The sequence below is a fragment of the Artibeus jamaicensis genome, unplaced genomic scaffold, assembly GCF_021234435.1.
Source record: "Artibeus jamaicensis isolate MK-2021 breed Jamaican fruit bat unplaced genomic scaffold, CSHL_Jam_final contig_484, whole genome shotgun sequence".
In the NCBI taxonomy this organism is placed as follows: Eukaryota; Metazoa; Chordata; class Mammalia; order Chiroptera; family Phyllostomidae; genus Artibeus; species Artibeus jamaicensis.
The window spans coordinates 8631465-8647391 of record NW_026521859.1 but is presented as its reverse complement, the minus strand read 5'-3'; the positions used below and the strand labels follow the sequence as shown (position 1 = coordinate 8647391).

The 15927-nt window shown below is 40.7% G+C and overlaps 1 protein-coding gene across 2 annotated transcripts in view; it reads right to left on the bottom strand.

Annotated features, from left to right (window-relative positions):
• RCAN2 (regulator of calcineurin 2) overlaps positions 1-15927 on the bottom strand; it is a 267043-nt gene that overhangs the window by 90548 nt on the left and 160568 nt on the right. Inside the window, exon 1 of one of the 2 annotated variants that reach the window (XM_037142572.2) lies at positions 6624-6945. The exons of the other annotated variant lie outside the window; for it this stretch is intronic. Within the exon in view, the coding sequence (XP_036998467.1) occupies positions 6624-6710 (87 nt within the window). The 5' untranslated portion in view covers positions 6711-6945. Of the gene's footprint in view, positions 1-6623; positions 6946-15927 lie in introns of those variants that run through there. 2 annotated transcript variants of the gene reach the window in all.

Sequence of the window (15927 nt, the reverse complement as noted above, 5' to 3'; positions counted from 1 at the left end):
AGGTCAAATCTTTGGAGCACAACATGAACACAGTTCACATATTCCTTTAGAACCACCAGAAACTGGGGGAGAGATCTTACAACTAAGCAGAAAGCCACTCTATAATTGGGACAAGTAGAAGATGCTCTTTGGTGGTGGGGCAGAGGGGTGGGGAAGCATGAACCTGGTCCACAGTCCAATCTTGCAGGTAAAGGGTAGATTTGGTGAAGTCATCTTTCTGGGAGCTCAAATGTCAAGATCTTTTCAAAAGCCTTTTAAAAATGTTCATAGTTCAGAACTTGTATTTTAGATTCTGGATAGAGCAGTTATGCCATTAGACTATAAGGATGTAAATATGCCTTTGATATTATAGCAATTAAAAAAGGCTAATTTCTTATATTTGCCCCCCAAATGAATTGTCTAGCAATTGTTTAGGCTTCTGTTCAATTATTTTGCCAGGAGCCTTCTCCAGGCAATAAATGTAGAAATCTAGTTCATAATAGCCAGTTAGACTGACCAGAGTCAAACAGAGAAAACCGCCCATGACCATGGGGAAAAATATATAGAGTAGATACATGCATACATATGAAAATGTATGCATATACATATGAAAATGTATGCATGTATCTACATTTATATCTAAAATTATATATGTGTGTATATATACTCTATAATTATATATATAAAATCCCCCCTGGATACATTTGCCCCAAAAGAGGAATATGAAAGCCCATATAGTAAGTATTTTCTAGGGAGGCTCACACTTGGTGGATATTTTACTCTCAAATACTTTAAAAATAAATTCTCCATTCTAGATGAAGTAGATAGTATGTAACTTTTCTCTTCTTGAAATCCTCATTATATGATCTCTATATGTTTATGTTGTATTTTAGAAACAGCTTAGATTTAGAGCTGGGAAAGGCTACATTTCCTTTACATCAAGAAATTGCCCCTTTATATAAAGACATGTGGGGCCAGGCATGTGTCAGAGAGTTTAAGATCTTGGAAGCCTGGGCTATTCACCACAAAGTTGCAATGCCTACTAAGCTTACAACCTGAACACATCAAAGGGATAAAGTTTATGCTATCAGATCCTTGCTTATGTGTCAACTCTAAGCTTCTGAGAAAGTACTAAAAATCCCATTATAAATTACTGATAGTGGTACTAAAAACAGAATCAGTAAGAATGTAAATGGAACTCTCTGAGTTTTTACATTAAAATCTATGCCTTTAGGAGAACAATGTTAATGAAGATACTGTTTTGCTGTTTTTAAATAAATCTGACACCAAGTTAGAGCATCTGTTAGTGTCTCAGTTATTTTCCACAAGTTCAAAGACTCTAAACAGATAAGCGAGTTTTTAGTTGACTTTCCTGCTTAATAGTGTAATTAGTTGAAGACTGTACTTTGTCTTTCCCTGACATGGCAGGGGGCTGAGAAATCTGCCTATTAACCTCCTTCTCAGGGAGCACCTATTATTTGCATAAAATCACTTCTCACAGTGAAGAAAGATGTCTACTTTCTTCAGAGGCAAGAAAACATTTCATATTGCATGTTTAAGAATTTTAAGATTGTTGAAGTATTTCTTATGCTTTAACATTCAGTTTTGCATAATTCATTTCTTTTCAAAATGGCCTCAATTCTTATCTATTTTATTGTGAGAGAAAGAGCAAGTGTTTGATTGCTTGGGTGTTAGTATCTGTTGTGATGGGCCACCCCACCCCCAGCCCCCATCCTCCCACATGCTCCCTTTTGGTTTTCAGAAACTAAAAGGTTGTTTGGAGATACGTAGTAAATATTTTTTTAATATCACAATCACTGAACAGAAAATGGGAGTTTCTGTTAAGTTAGCTTTGTGGTTACTAAAAGTTACCATAAATCTCTAAGGGGTTACAAACTTTGAGAATTGAATTGCACGCAGCTCCAAGTCTTCTCTGTTACTGAGTGAAAGAGCATTAGAGTTCTGCAGAGCCCTAAGGTCATGGCTGCTGCCAGATCCTCTCCCCAGCACTGCATTTGCAATGAGCATAAGAAGAAGGCATGGTTGACCAGCTCTCCTGGCAAATATTCACAAGTTTCTTTTCCAAACCCATTCCTGATACTCAGTTCTTATGTGTGTACTTGTCTCTCTTCAAAGCAGGGTGCAAAATGTGTGATACCAACTCTGCTCCATTCTTCTTCTCATAGGACTCTCACCAAACAAACAAGCAATTTGAAATTGCCAGTGGTTCAAATGACAAAGAGAGTTCATTGTACTGAGAGACCACGATGTGCTGGGTTTTTTTCCATAACTCACCCAGCAGCATGACACAGACTATGAGTCAGTCATCATACTATTGTGTGAAAAGGAAAACAAATACAAAGCAGTTGAGTATTTTTCTCATTATGTCCAGAAGGGTTAAGAGACTTTCCCAAGGTAATATGGATTAGTCTCAAAGCCAGAGGAGAGAAAAGTAGGGCTATGAGTCACTTTAAAAGGGCCTTGGCTTTTCAGAAGGAGAAAGAAAAATCCTAAGATTTCAGCATATAAAGAATTACTGTGCTGAGAATGAATATCTGCTTATATTTCTCCTTCCCCCATGGAAACAAACAGGCCTAAAATACAGCACGTGGGAGTTAGGTTAAGCACAATTTCTAAAAAGGGACATCTTTAAAATGTAAAATAAAGGGCGGGGCTGGATGCGCCGGGACAGGAGCCATTATTTTCTCTTTTCTTCCTTTCCTAAAAAAAAATATTTTTTAAAAAATGTAAAATAAAATATGCCATAAGATAGTGATAGCCTCAGTAGGTTCCAGAATTAATAAATAATTAAAATAAGTTAAAAGAGGCTGGATAAGAATACATCGGGTAAGATTGTCTCTCTTTGCAACTACTGTTTCCTCTACTGAAAAGCTGTCTCCTCGGGTCAACTCATGGCTCTCTCACTCACTTCTCAGTGACACTGGAACAGTGACATTTAATAAACTGTCACCTCCCCTGAGATGCTTTCGCTGCCCATTCATTCAAAAGTGGCCAATGGAATATCTAGAGAAAGACAAATATGGCAGAACTGCATTTGCCCAATTTCCTGTTTGTTGGTGCTATGATCTGGCACTGTTAGGGAAGTCTCAACCCTTGGAGAGCTCAGAGACACTGCTTCTCCAACTGCACACATCAGGTCTCCATTTGTGGGATTTGGAGCAAAGTCTTTAAGTGGAGGTTACCATAGCAGCTCCTTGACTGACATCACCCTCACCCGCCTGTGTCCAGGGGAGCCATGACACAGACACTGACTTTATGTGATAATCTATGACCGGGCTTCATTCAGATCAGCCAAAGTAGAAGTTCTGGGCATGTGGTCTGGGCAGCGTCAGTATTTTTAAAAGCTCGTCACGTGACACCAAAGTGAAATAAGGTTTAAGAACCACTGGACTAAAATAAAATATAAATTTTATTACCTATCTTTGGATTCCTTTCATTTTGCCAAGAGTTTGGCTCCTTGGGGAGAGAGAAGACTGTTTTCATAAAGGTAAGAAGAATACTGAGAAAAATCAACCGTGCGCATGCACACACATACTTCTTCAGTTCATCATATCATTTTTCTTCTATTAAGAGCTTCATGTTTCTTCATCTCTCTGAGTACTCATGCCATGCAACAGACAGCTAAATTCATGACGCCACTAATGGAATTTCTGGAGAAAGACGAATATGGCAGAACTCCATTTGCCTGATTTCCTTCTCTCTTTAGTACTATTGCTCTAGCAGCTTTGGAAAAAATTAGGAAATTGGAGTCTGAAGGGCCCCCAGTGCAACCGGCTAACATCCTCCACTGAAGACAAGGCTTTCTAAGTCAAGATCAGACACTAGATTTGCTCAGGCCTCCACCCCTTTCAAATAAACCACTGTGTTTACAAAGGGTGCTTGCTGGTTGCCTACCCCGGATGGCTGTTTTTCCATGGGGGCTACATGTAGAGGGCGAGGATCTGTAAAGAGACTGAGATCAGGCAAGTTGGAGGCAGGCAGGTAAATCAAACGCTCAAAGAGGCTAACCCTCTTCTCTGACAGCAAATATTAAAGACATTGAAGAAAATAACTCCAGTTCTGCCAGGTATCTGGCAATTAATGAAGTTTATCTTTGGGGAAAGTTTGGTGCCAGACTTTTGCATTTGAACATGACACTGAGCAATGCCCACTTTTGAACAAGGAACATACAGGCTTTCTCAACAAACCTCTTTGGCCTACCTTACTTTGTTCATTAGTTTCCTTTTCTGGTAAGCACAAAGTAAATCTTAGCTTGATACTAATGTCACTGTTCTACCCTAAATGATTAAATGTCTGAAAGGAAGGGTTATGTTTTCTAAATTGCCAGGGTGTGCCATGCATGTGTGTTCATGTTCACAACTTCTATGTTCTGGATTGTCATTGCAAACTCAGTTAGAATTAGGACATTTCAGTAAACTGGCAAAAAAAGTCACCCATCACATTCAGAGAATGTCTAAAAAGATGACAATGATGATGGCAATAGCTAACATTCATTAAACACTAAATATGTGTCAAGCACTGTGTTAAATTTTTTATATGTATAATTTACTTTAATCCTCTTATCAAACCAATGATAGGAACTACTATTATCCCCACATTACAGATGAGAAAACTAAGGCACAGAAAGATTAGGTAAGTTGCCCTGAAGAGACATCCGTCGTGACTTAAAGCTTTTTTTGTAGTAAGGACATATAAGACATCTTTCTGGTGGGAGTCTTCCCAGAAAAACTCGATGGATTTCTGATGAACAGTATTAACTGCTCCATAATCTGGTCCTGACTCACCTCCTTCCCCTGCATCCCCTCCCATCTCTCAGATCGTACTGCAGTCAAATTCATTGACTCACTCTACTGCAAAATAGAATGCCTCCACATTCCCAGGCCCTCCTCCCTCTTTCTCTGTCAAAATCTACCCATCATCAAGTTCAAATACTATTTTCTCTGTGAGGCCATCCCAACCACTCAAGTACAACCAGCTGGAAGAATGTTGTGCTCCTTTAATTCCACAAGACACTCTCCGCCTTTAAGAAATATTAGGTGAGTGGTTACTTTTATGTCTATCTCACAGATACACAGGTCATATAAGCATATGTTAAACTCCTTTCTGTACAAGCATAATGCCTGGCATATTGCACATGCCTAATCAACATTTTTTCATGACCATTTCTTGAACCAAAAAAGTTTAGACTCTCTTACGATGTCTGCAGAGCAAGCATGTAAACAACAGAACTGTTAGGAGAGAGCTACGGAGTTTTCATTCTGTTCCAGCAGCTGGTGGAAGATGTCTCTCTACCCAGTCACCCACAGCAAACTTTCAATTGGTTCTACACGGCAGGGGCTTTGACGACTGCCCTTCCTTCCGAAGTGCTATGGCAGGGACAACAGGAAGGACGGTGAGCCTCTGCATGCACCTTTCCACTCCAGTGCAACCATAGGTAGCAGCAAACCATTCTATTCTAATTTTCTGACCTCAATGTGACAGATGGCAGACACTCCTATGGAACTGTCATAAGAGTCGGAAAACAAAGGACCACACATTTAAAATGTGCAGAAACAACAAATTCAATTTTTTTAAATCTATTTCAAAAAAATGTTCAAAACCCAAATTTCAAGTGACAGAGCCAGGTGTTATGCTAGTGAACATATAAATCCCCACCTGGGAAGTACCAGGGTATCACCCGCACACTCAACAGTAAAGAATTCAAGATCTTCCTTTAAGCAAAGATTAAGGCAAGGATGGAAAATGATTATGCAATGTAATTCCCCTTTTCTTTCTCTCATCACGAAATGAGCAACTGTCCTGTGTGTGGGGGTAAACTGTTTAAATAAGAAGCTTCTGCTCATTCTTACATTCAATATGAGAAAAGAAATCAAAATTCTCATTTCACAAGCATGGAATCTTTTTCAGAATATAAAGCCAAGTGGGAAAATAAAAGAGAATGAATACCATCAGGAGACAATGACCCATGACAATTATACAGTTCTGCAAGCAGTCAGTGAGGACCAGTGCCATGGAATACAAAGTCATAAAGATGCAAAATGTATTTATCCCTGAACTTTCTTTTGGACAACTGCTCAGGGGAATGACTTGCTTCCTTTGCTTGACAAAAAATAAAAATAAAAATTTAGGCAGCAGCTCTCCAACTTTGATTCCCAGGGAGCTGGAGATTGAAACTACCATCCTTAGAACAGCTTTTGTTCAATCTGAAGACCACGCCGTAGCATCTTTAGTGACATGCCATGAAGGGGTTACTGTCCCACTAGCAGGGAGTCCTGGGTGCTTTCGTCCTTTAATTACTGATTCAAAACCCCTCTCAACATTCTCCTTATTGACACAGATATGAGACTACAAAAACATGTCTGCTGTAAAATCACCTAATAGAAAAGGCAGGAAAAAACAGACAATGGTAGACTTTATTGCATTCAGAATTAACGTGCTAGTTAGCCCCTCTTCAGACTTACTCTAATTAATACAGCCATGCACTCACAAGATGCATTTCTAGCACAGACCATGAGCTGAAAACTGTTCAACAAAGTCTTGTTTCCTTAAGCTAAAAAGGCTCTGCCACACTGCTTCAGGCTTCGAGAACAGCAATAATGAAAAATGAGATTGCAGGTGCATACCTTAACCTCCTGATTGGTGAAGACCTCGACATCCACCACACAGGCGACCAGAGTGGAAACATCACAGTCCATGCTAGGGGCTGGCATTCCCCCTCCTGATTTTCAAAAGAGTTAGGCAGCCTCCGAGTCGTGCGCTACAGGGTGATGGGCAGAGGCTCCAGGTGGATGTTGCCGTGGCCAGCGGTGCTGCCTTGCCCTGGACGCCGCCGGAGCTCGGCACCTGGAGCCCACTCCCGCTGCACACACACAGCCTGCTGCGTCTGAGGCAGCACAGCAGAGTAAGGAAGGGCCGGCTTTCTCATGGCAATGACATCACCACAAAGACTGACACAGGCTGAAGCTATTCCCCCCCCCCCATGCCTTTTATCTCTAGGCAGTGCAGTGGAGCAAATTGAACATGATTAGGTGCTAAATCTGAACTCAGACTAAATCAATTCAGGCAGCGCTAGCTAGGAACTGAGTCATAGCTGTTGTTTTAGCCGAGTGCTTATGTTTGCAAAAAGCAGGGAGGAGAGGCTCTGTTTTGGGGGAGGAGGTGTGGGGGGGGAGAGAATTCTGCAGATGAGTCTCCTGAGGTTAAGGTGTGACAATTTTTCTGTCTCAGAGATGAGCAGGAAGTTGAGACATTTTGCAAATTGCTTGCCTTCTGTTAATCGCCCTGTACTGCTCAGAGCAGCCACACATGTTCTGGGCATCCTAATGCATCCTGGGCACCAGCTGAATAGAAATCCACTCTCGGAGTGACTAAAGAGCTAGTCGTCATTCATTTAGGCAGCCTGGTAAGAGGAGATAATTAGAGGTTTGTGAAATTCTATTTGAAGCCCATAAGTGCAGACCAGTAACTCTAAAAGCATTCTTCCAAGCTCTGCATTTCAGGCTGTTTCCAAGGTCATTCAAACCGAAAGAGGCTCGTGGAAAAGAGTTACATAGCAAACGTCTCATGTAGGGGCAGATGGCAGAATCTAACAGGCAAGCACATAGATGTGGGTCAGAGCTTGGGAGCTCTATTTCACTTGAGACTTTGAACACATCCCGGTGCTTATTCTCTTTTTCTGACTGTGAACCCTTGAAAGGCAGGACCGTGGATAATTCACCTTTAGATCTTGAGCCTTTAGCAGAGTGCCTGGCATGAGGACGCAGTCATTGCTTAATGAATGAATGATGGATGAGGAATAGCCTTCTTTCACATCACAGCAGGAATGAGAAAAGAAAAAAATGTTAGATTAGTTTTCATTTCATTATTAGATATAAAAGCACCAGTAGAACTCACTAACATTCTAGCAGGATCCAGCCCCAGGAGGAGTACAGTTGCATCTTCAGTGTCATGATTGGTAACAGATTGGCGTCTTTCTAACACATGAGTGAACAAAGTGGTCCAACTGTGCACACAGATGAGAGAGTTGACATTTGCCACTGAAGGTAGAAGTTTTGTCATTGGTCCTCACCTGGCTACATGTGAGCCTAGTGTTCCCCTCAATAAGGCATTTCCTGTACTAAATGAAATCAGTCCACAAGTACAAATATTTAGACTGATGAAACTGTGCGTGTGTGTGCATGTGTCACTTACTATGCTGTCCCGGGCACTGTGGGGAATCTGAAGTCATGCATGCAGATAACTGAACTAACCCTGACAGGGTAGTGATTATGTGCAAAGCTCTGCACCAGATGCCATGAAAGATTAAATGATGAATAGGCAAAATTCACAGTCCTCAAGGGACTTACATTCCAGGGGAGGAGATAAGACGTGCAGACAAACACCAACTCACTGAGGCAGTGGTGACTGCGGAAGGACAGCCGGCATTTGGTGTGGGTGCTGGAGGAAGAGCAATGGACAATGAAGGTAGCTATGGCAGAGCACAGGAAGGTGCCAAGGGGAACATGACCTCTGCCCTGATCTTGAAGTATGGGTAAGACTTTGTTAGACAGAGAGAGAGGGTGAGGAGAGCCCTCCAGGTAGGGGCAACAGACTAGAAATGTCCAGAAGAAAAAAATAGGGTATTTGGGGGACAAGGCACATTGAAGGTTAAATTTGATCAGAGTCTGGAGTAGACAAGGCAGCAAGAGGCAGATGCCTCAAAACCATGAGGGGCCCTTGGCGTCTCTCTGGTCAACCATGGAAAGCCAGGCAAAGTTTTTGAGAAAGTTAATGGGAACTATATATGCATAAATATAGCTAAATTGTACAGATGAATACGTTTCTGATTACCATTAATTCAAGAGGCAAAAGAAGAGAAATGGCTGATTTTTCATATGCCATGGCATATGCTAAAATATATTTTTTAAGGTTTCGTGGCAGTGGCAAGCTGGTGTTTAACAGTCAGCTCTCTCTCTAAAAACAAAACAAAAAAAACAAAAAAAGCCCGATGTGTAGCATTTGCTTTCTGTGGTGTAAATAATCTCATCATGGCTGACTTCAGGCAACCAATATGAAGTCACTTGAATGCAAAGCTGGAACACGATGCCTGTAATCTATTCACACCAGCTGTTCGAGCTGCCTCTAGCACAACACGTTTCACTGTCATTAGAACGTTCGTCCGCAGAGGTTAAGTCCAGCATGCATGTCCAAAGCTGATGAAGGAGCATCAAGGCAGTAGCAGCAATGCACTGTAATCACTGGGCTCTGAGAATTATTTCACACTTCCTATTTAGGAAAGAGCTATTAAAAGACACAGATGTGTTATTTCAAGAAAAAGAGCCTTGCTAAAATAAGTCTTGGCAGGAGGACATTAGCCTATCCAGGAAGCAGAGCACAGCTCAAAACTGTAAAATAAGTAGTTTTTCTGATGTAACCCCAGTTTCTCCTTTCTCATTTGTTCCTGCCCTGAAGATTCCTTCCTATACTCAAGAACCCACCAACTTTACACTTTCCTTTTTTAAAATATCTTTTCAAGGACACAGCTATTAATTCATTGATATTAGCATGGTGTGACTGATGACTCATAGAGTTACCTACTCATCACAGAGAAATCTGGATTTCAACAGGGGACTGAATCTTAAGTTGAGTATATGGTGTCTTTAAGCTGGAATTATAAGGCATCAAGAGCATATAGTGATTCTGAAATGAAATTATTGGATTTTTTTTAATAGGCAGGTGCAACAAATTCAATTGGCTATACAAAACACTCATTTTCCTATAGACCAGGGCCCCTAAGACTTCCCTGTTTAAAAAGTGCCCAGCTTCTCTAGAGCAAATATACTTCTTACAGCTGGGGAATGACTGGCAGCCGTGGAGGTGTCTGCGGAGGTGCTATATAAGCACCCTGGCTGATGGCCACAAGGCCTGACATGCCCTGGCTCCTGCCTCCTTTCACTTCTCACCTCCTACCACGTTTCCCTTTGCTCTTCATGTCCCAGGCCCACTGGTCTTGTCATCCAAAAAAAATGCCAAGCTCATCTTAGAACCTTTGCATTCACTACTGTCTTTTTCTGAAAATACTCAGGTCTCCCATGGTGGCTGGCTCCTTCTTCTCATCCAGCTCTCAGCTCAGTTATCATCTCCTTGGAGAAGTCGTCCCTAATCATCTAAAATAAAATGTGTGTACACATGCATGTGTGCACGTGTGCATGCACACACACACAGCATCAGTCACTATCCCCAAGTCTTCACTTTAATTCATAACACCTTTCACTGTTTGAAATTACTCTGTTCATATACCATAGTTCTTTGCTTGTTAATTGCTTATTTTCCCAACCAGAATTTAATCTCCACAAAAGCAGAGATTTTTTTTCTATTCTATTCCCTACTGTATTCTTAGGGGCTAGAAAATGCCTTGCACTTAGTATGTACACTAATAAATATCTGGAGTATGAATGGATAAGTAAATGGATGAATCCTAACAGGCAAGTGGAGGGACTCCAACCACAAGAGATGGCTTCCTGATCCATCTCTTGGAAGAGATGGTTTCCATGTCAGGAAGGTTTTTGCAGGAAGACACATGGGCTCTGCATTCAGTAACCACCTCGTCTCTGACAGATGAACCCACTAGCACAGCCATGCTCAAGAACACCCTTTCCAATTGAAGTGGCCAGAAAGTCTCAGTATTCATCCAAACCAATGCTCTTCCTATGACTGACCAGTTGAGGAAATTAAAGCAACGTGATACAGACCAGGGGTGTCAAACCCATTTTCACTGAGGGCCACACCAACCTTGCAGTTGCCTTCATAGGGCCAACTATAATTTTAGGACTATAAATGTAACTACTCCTTAACAGTTAAGTGAGAGTTCAGCACCGCTGCTGGGTAGAAACAAGGTGGAGGGCTGGATTCAGCCCGCAGACCTTGTGTTTGCCACCTGTGTTGTAGACACTTTGGACAAAGACCACTTCCCTGGCCCTCAGGCCAGGCAGTTCTCTAAGAAAGTTGACAGCTGAGCTGATGCACTCACCTCCACCTGTACAGGGGCAGATGCACCCCTTTCAACTCTGAGGCCAGCAGCCAAGTCTGTTTTACTATCAAGCATGGATATTCCCATTACAATGATAGGTTGTCAAAGGCTTCGATCATTCTATGTGTCTTTTTGGATCACTTAAGTCTGTTTATTATAGAAAATTTCAATTATGTTCAGAAGTAGAGAGAACACTATCATGAGCTTTCAGGTATCTACCACTCAGGTGTAAGAATAACTTGCAGTAATTCTCGTTTCCTCTCTATCAGTGGGTCTCAGAGTGTGGTTCCCAGACCAAGAGCAGCATCAGTGCTGCATGGGAACTCATTAGAGAGGCAAATTCTTGGGCTATACCTGAGGCTGAATTAAAAACTCTGAAGGAGAATCAGTATTTGTAATTTAATGAGCCCTCCAGGTGAATGTGATACAAGTTCAAGACTGAGAACCCCCACCCCATGTCCCCACCCACTCTCCACTCACTCCAGGTTATTTCGGAGCAGATGTTTGACATCCCATCATGTCATCTGTAAATATTTCAGTATATATCTCTAAAAGACAAAGGCTCCTATTTTGAAATCATAATAGCTATCATCATGAAACACAAAAAGCAAGAATAATTCCTCAGTATCATCAAATATCTTGCCAGTGTTCATATATCACCAAGCACATTACAGAGGTTCTTTGTACGCCCTAACCCCTCCCCAGGCCCAGTCTGCCACTCTTTCCTTAAGCAGTTTTCCTTAAAATAAGGTATTTCTCACATCTCTTAATCCATAGGGTCCTCCTCCAACTCTTCTTTCTTTCTTCCTTGCACTTGCTTGTTCTTGGCCATGAAACCATATATGCTGTTTAGCATTTTCCCCAGTCTCAATTTTCTTGATGAACTCCACAGTGTCATTGCACCCACTCCTCCATTACCAGTAGCTCCTGTTAGTTAGATCCAGAGGCCTGCTAGATTCAGGTTTGGCAAGACTTCTTCCTAGATGGTGTTGTGTACTTCCATCAGGGGCTATATGTAATTCTGGCTGCCTCTCTTTGGTGGCATTAGCAGCCTTTCATGCTTAAGGCCTGGATTCACTCTTTCATTAGGCATTCAGTCTTTCAACATGATGGTATTCCTTCTTCATTTATTCATGATTATTTCCATTAAAAGGAACTACTTCTCTCTACCATGTAATTACCCTGAGCTACATTTTTGTATGACAGGCAAAATACACACCTGACACTTTTCCTTTATTAACAAGTTTGTTGTTGTTGTTGTTGTTAAAAATGATCTGTTCCCTTACTATTCTTCAAAGAAGACCATCGAGGATTGTTTTTAAAGCGTCATTACAAATTCACTAAACATATTTGATGGGTTTAAATCCATGTAATTTGCTGTTGATGCTTCAGCTGTCCATCTTTGGCTGATGAGAGTCTGACTGGCAGGGTTGGCTCCTGTGTGTTTTTGACAGAGTCCCAGTCATCTTTGAGGACTACCTCACCTGCGGCATGACAAGTGTTCCAGGCACATGCTGTCCATTTCTTGCCTCAGGTAAGGAATCAACCATTTCTCTAGTGAATCCCAGTTCTGTTTAGTAAGTATTTCAACATATTTTAATATCCTAATCTATATCTGTACTTAGCTATATAAATAAGTGCTCTTTGCACTGGGTTGGTTATTGTTTACACACCTTCTTTAGTGGACAGAACTGGAAAATGCACAAATATATTTTAAAGGTAGCATACATTGAGTTCGAACTGATAATTCCCATTCAAACACAGGAGTATTGCATTTTTGCTGAAATTTACCTGTCTTATATCTGCATCCTCTTGCTTCCATATCAAACACCTTGATCATTACCAGCAACATGATTACTCACTTGCCTCATCCTACAGTATATGTACAGCAGCCTCAGAATCACATTATTAACACTATCAGGTACAATTTAAGATATTTTTCCAGACTCTTTTATTTTTATCCATTAGGTATAGCTCATAAAGGGGGTACAAATTTTTGTGTTCTACAATCATCTGGAATAGTTTCTCTATTTCATCAACCAGATGCCAAGTTAATTTGTTTCTAAAATGTTTACTTTTAGAAATATTTGCTTTTAAAGGTTCATTTGTTTCTAAAATGTTTCTAAATTTGTTTACTTTTTTAAAAGTAAAATCTTTTGATTCATAAGGATTGCCTTTCCCATGAAATTTAATTTTGTTTTATAAAAAATATTACATGGCTCAAAAATCAAAACCAATCTACAAAGAAATCTAGCTTCTATTCCTGTATCCTACACTCTACTCCCTCCCTATCAGGTTATTGTTATTTTAACTTTATTGTTTATCCATTCTCTCATTTAAAAAAATACTAACCAATCCAGTCAAGATGGAGGTGTAGGTAGACATGCTTCACCTCTTTGTGCAACCAGAAAAAGAATTACAACCAGATCTCAAAACAAATAATACCCATACCCATCAGAAAATCAAGCTGTATGGAAATACTACAACAAGGATTTTAAAAAGCCACACTCATCCAGATGGGTTGAGGGGCAGAGTCCTGCAGAGAGGGGAGAGGCAGTGCAGTGGTGGTGGAATGCTGATCCTGCATTCCAGTTTGGTGGGTAAAAATCGGGAGGGATACCTTGGGAGTGAGTGATCCCAGCCCCAGGCTAGACCACATAGCCCAGGATTCTAGCACCAGGAAGATAAATTCCCATTATCTCTGGCTGTAAAAATCATGAGGGTTGGGGCAGTGGAAGAAGCTGCTGGATTTTCATTGTTTAAAGGGCTCATATGGACTTAGAACATATGCAAACCCACCAACTCTAGGTTTCATCACAAGGTCAGCACCTTGAAGGGTGCCAGTTGCATATGGGAAGTGGGCAAAGTAACTGGAAATGGGGTGAGGTGAGTGCTGGGCAAACCTTCAGAAGCCAGGCAGTGGTATTTCCCCCTCTCTGAGCTCTCCCTTCACACAGAGCCACAAAGCAGTAAAGCAGGTTGCACCACCCTGACAATTACCTAAGGCTCTGCCCCACACAATTGACAGGTGCTTTTTCTACATACACTGCGCTACTAAGACAGGGGCTAAAAGCAGCTCTACCTAATACACAGAAATGAATATAGAAGGCTGCCAAGTTAAGGAGACAAAGAAATATGGCCCAAGTGAAAGAACAGAACAAAACCCGAGAAAAGGAACTAAATGAAATGGAGATAGCCAACCTATCAGTTGCAGACTTCAAATCGCTGGTGATTATGATGCTTAGAAAAAGCATTGAGGATGTCAACAATGTAAAGGGAGAAATGAAGGTTACACTAAGTGAAATTTTAAAAAATCCACAGGGAACCAACAGTGAAGGGAAGAAAGCCAGGATTCAAATCAACAATTTGGACCATAAGGAAGAAATAAATATTCAACCAGAACAGAAAGAAGAAAAAAGAACTAAACAAAACAAAACAAAAAACAAAAAAACAAGGAGAGGCTCAGGAACATCTGGCACAACTTTAAACATACCAACATCTGAATCATAGGGGTGCCAGAAGTGGAAGAGCAAGAAATTGAAAACTTATTTAAAAAAACAATGAAATAAAACTTCCCTAATTTGGCAAACAAAATAGACATACAAGTTCAGGAAGCACAGAGAGTCCCAAACAAGTTGGAACCAGAGAAAACCACACCAAGACACACCATAATTAGAATGCCAAAGGTTAATCATAAAAAGAGAATCTTAAAAGCAGCAAGAGAAAAGCAGATAATTACCAGCTTAAAGGTGTTCCCATAACACCGTCAGCTGGTTTCTCAAAAGAAACTTTGCAGGCAAGAAAGGACTGGCAAGAAATATTCGAAGTGATGAAAAGCAAGGACCTACAGCCTAGCTTACTCTATCCAGCAAAGCTATAATTTAGAATGGAGGGACAGATAAAGTGCTTCCCAGACAAGGTAAAGCTCAAGGAGTTCAACATCACCAAGCCATTATTACATGAAATGTTAAAGAAACTTATTTAAGAAAACTAGAAGATCAAAACCATGGACATTAAAAAAGCAAAAAATTCACAACTACCAAAACTGAATCAAAACAGAACAAAAAACAAACTCAGCAAACAACCAGAACAGGAACAGAATCATACATATGAAGATCATTTGGAGGGTTATTAGCTGGGGGTTGGGAGGAAGGGGGACAATGGAAGAAAAGGTACAAGGATTAAGAAGCATAATTTGTAGGAACAAAATAGAGAGGGGGATGTTAAGAATAGTGTAGGAAATGGAGAAGCCAAAGAATTTACATGCATGACTCATGGACACAAACTAAGTGTGTGTGGGGGCAGGTAGTGTTGCTTGATGGGAGGGAGGTACCAGGTAAACAGGGGCAAAGGGGAAAAAAAGTGGGAAAACTACAGTAGTAGGATCAATAAAATATACTTAAAATACTAACAAAGATTCATGAATGTCATTTTCCTTCCCTTTCTCAGACAATTAATAGCATACTTGGCATATTTTTCTGTCTTGCCTTTACCACTAAAAACCATGACTCTTTGGGGGTGGTTGGGAGTGGAGAGATTGATCAAAAAGGAAAAAGGATTCATGGACATGGACCACAGTGTGGTGATTGTGGGGGGGGACACACCAGGGGGAAAGGTAATAAAAAAATACAATCGATCAATCAATCACTCAATCAATAAATAACATGACCTTAGAGAGCACCCACAGTAATATGTAGAAATACCCTTACTCTTTTTTTACAACCATATAGTTTTCTGCTGTGTGCTTTAGTAAGTTTGTATAACTAGGCCCCTTATTGATGGGGACCTGTGTACAGTCTTTTGCTACTTTTATTTGTTTTTTAACATTTTAGTAGTTTTTTTGTTGTATTTTTTCTTTACCATTTATCCCCTTCATACCCTCTTCCACCTCAACTACCCCCCTCACCCCTGTAATCACC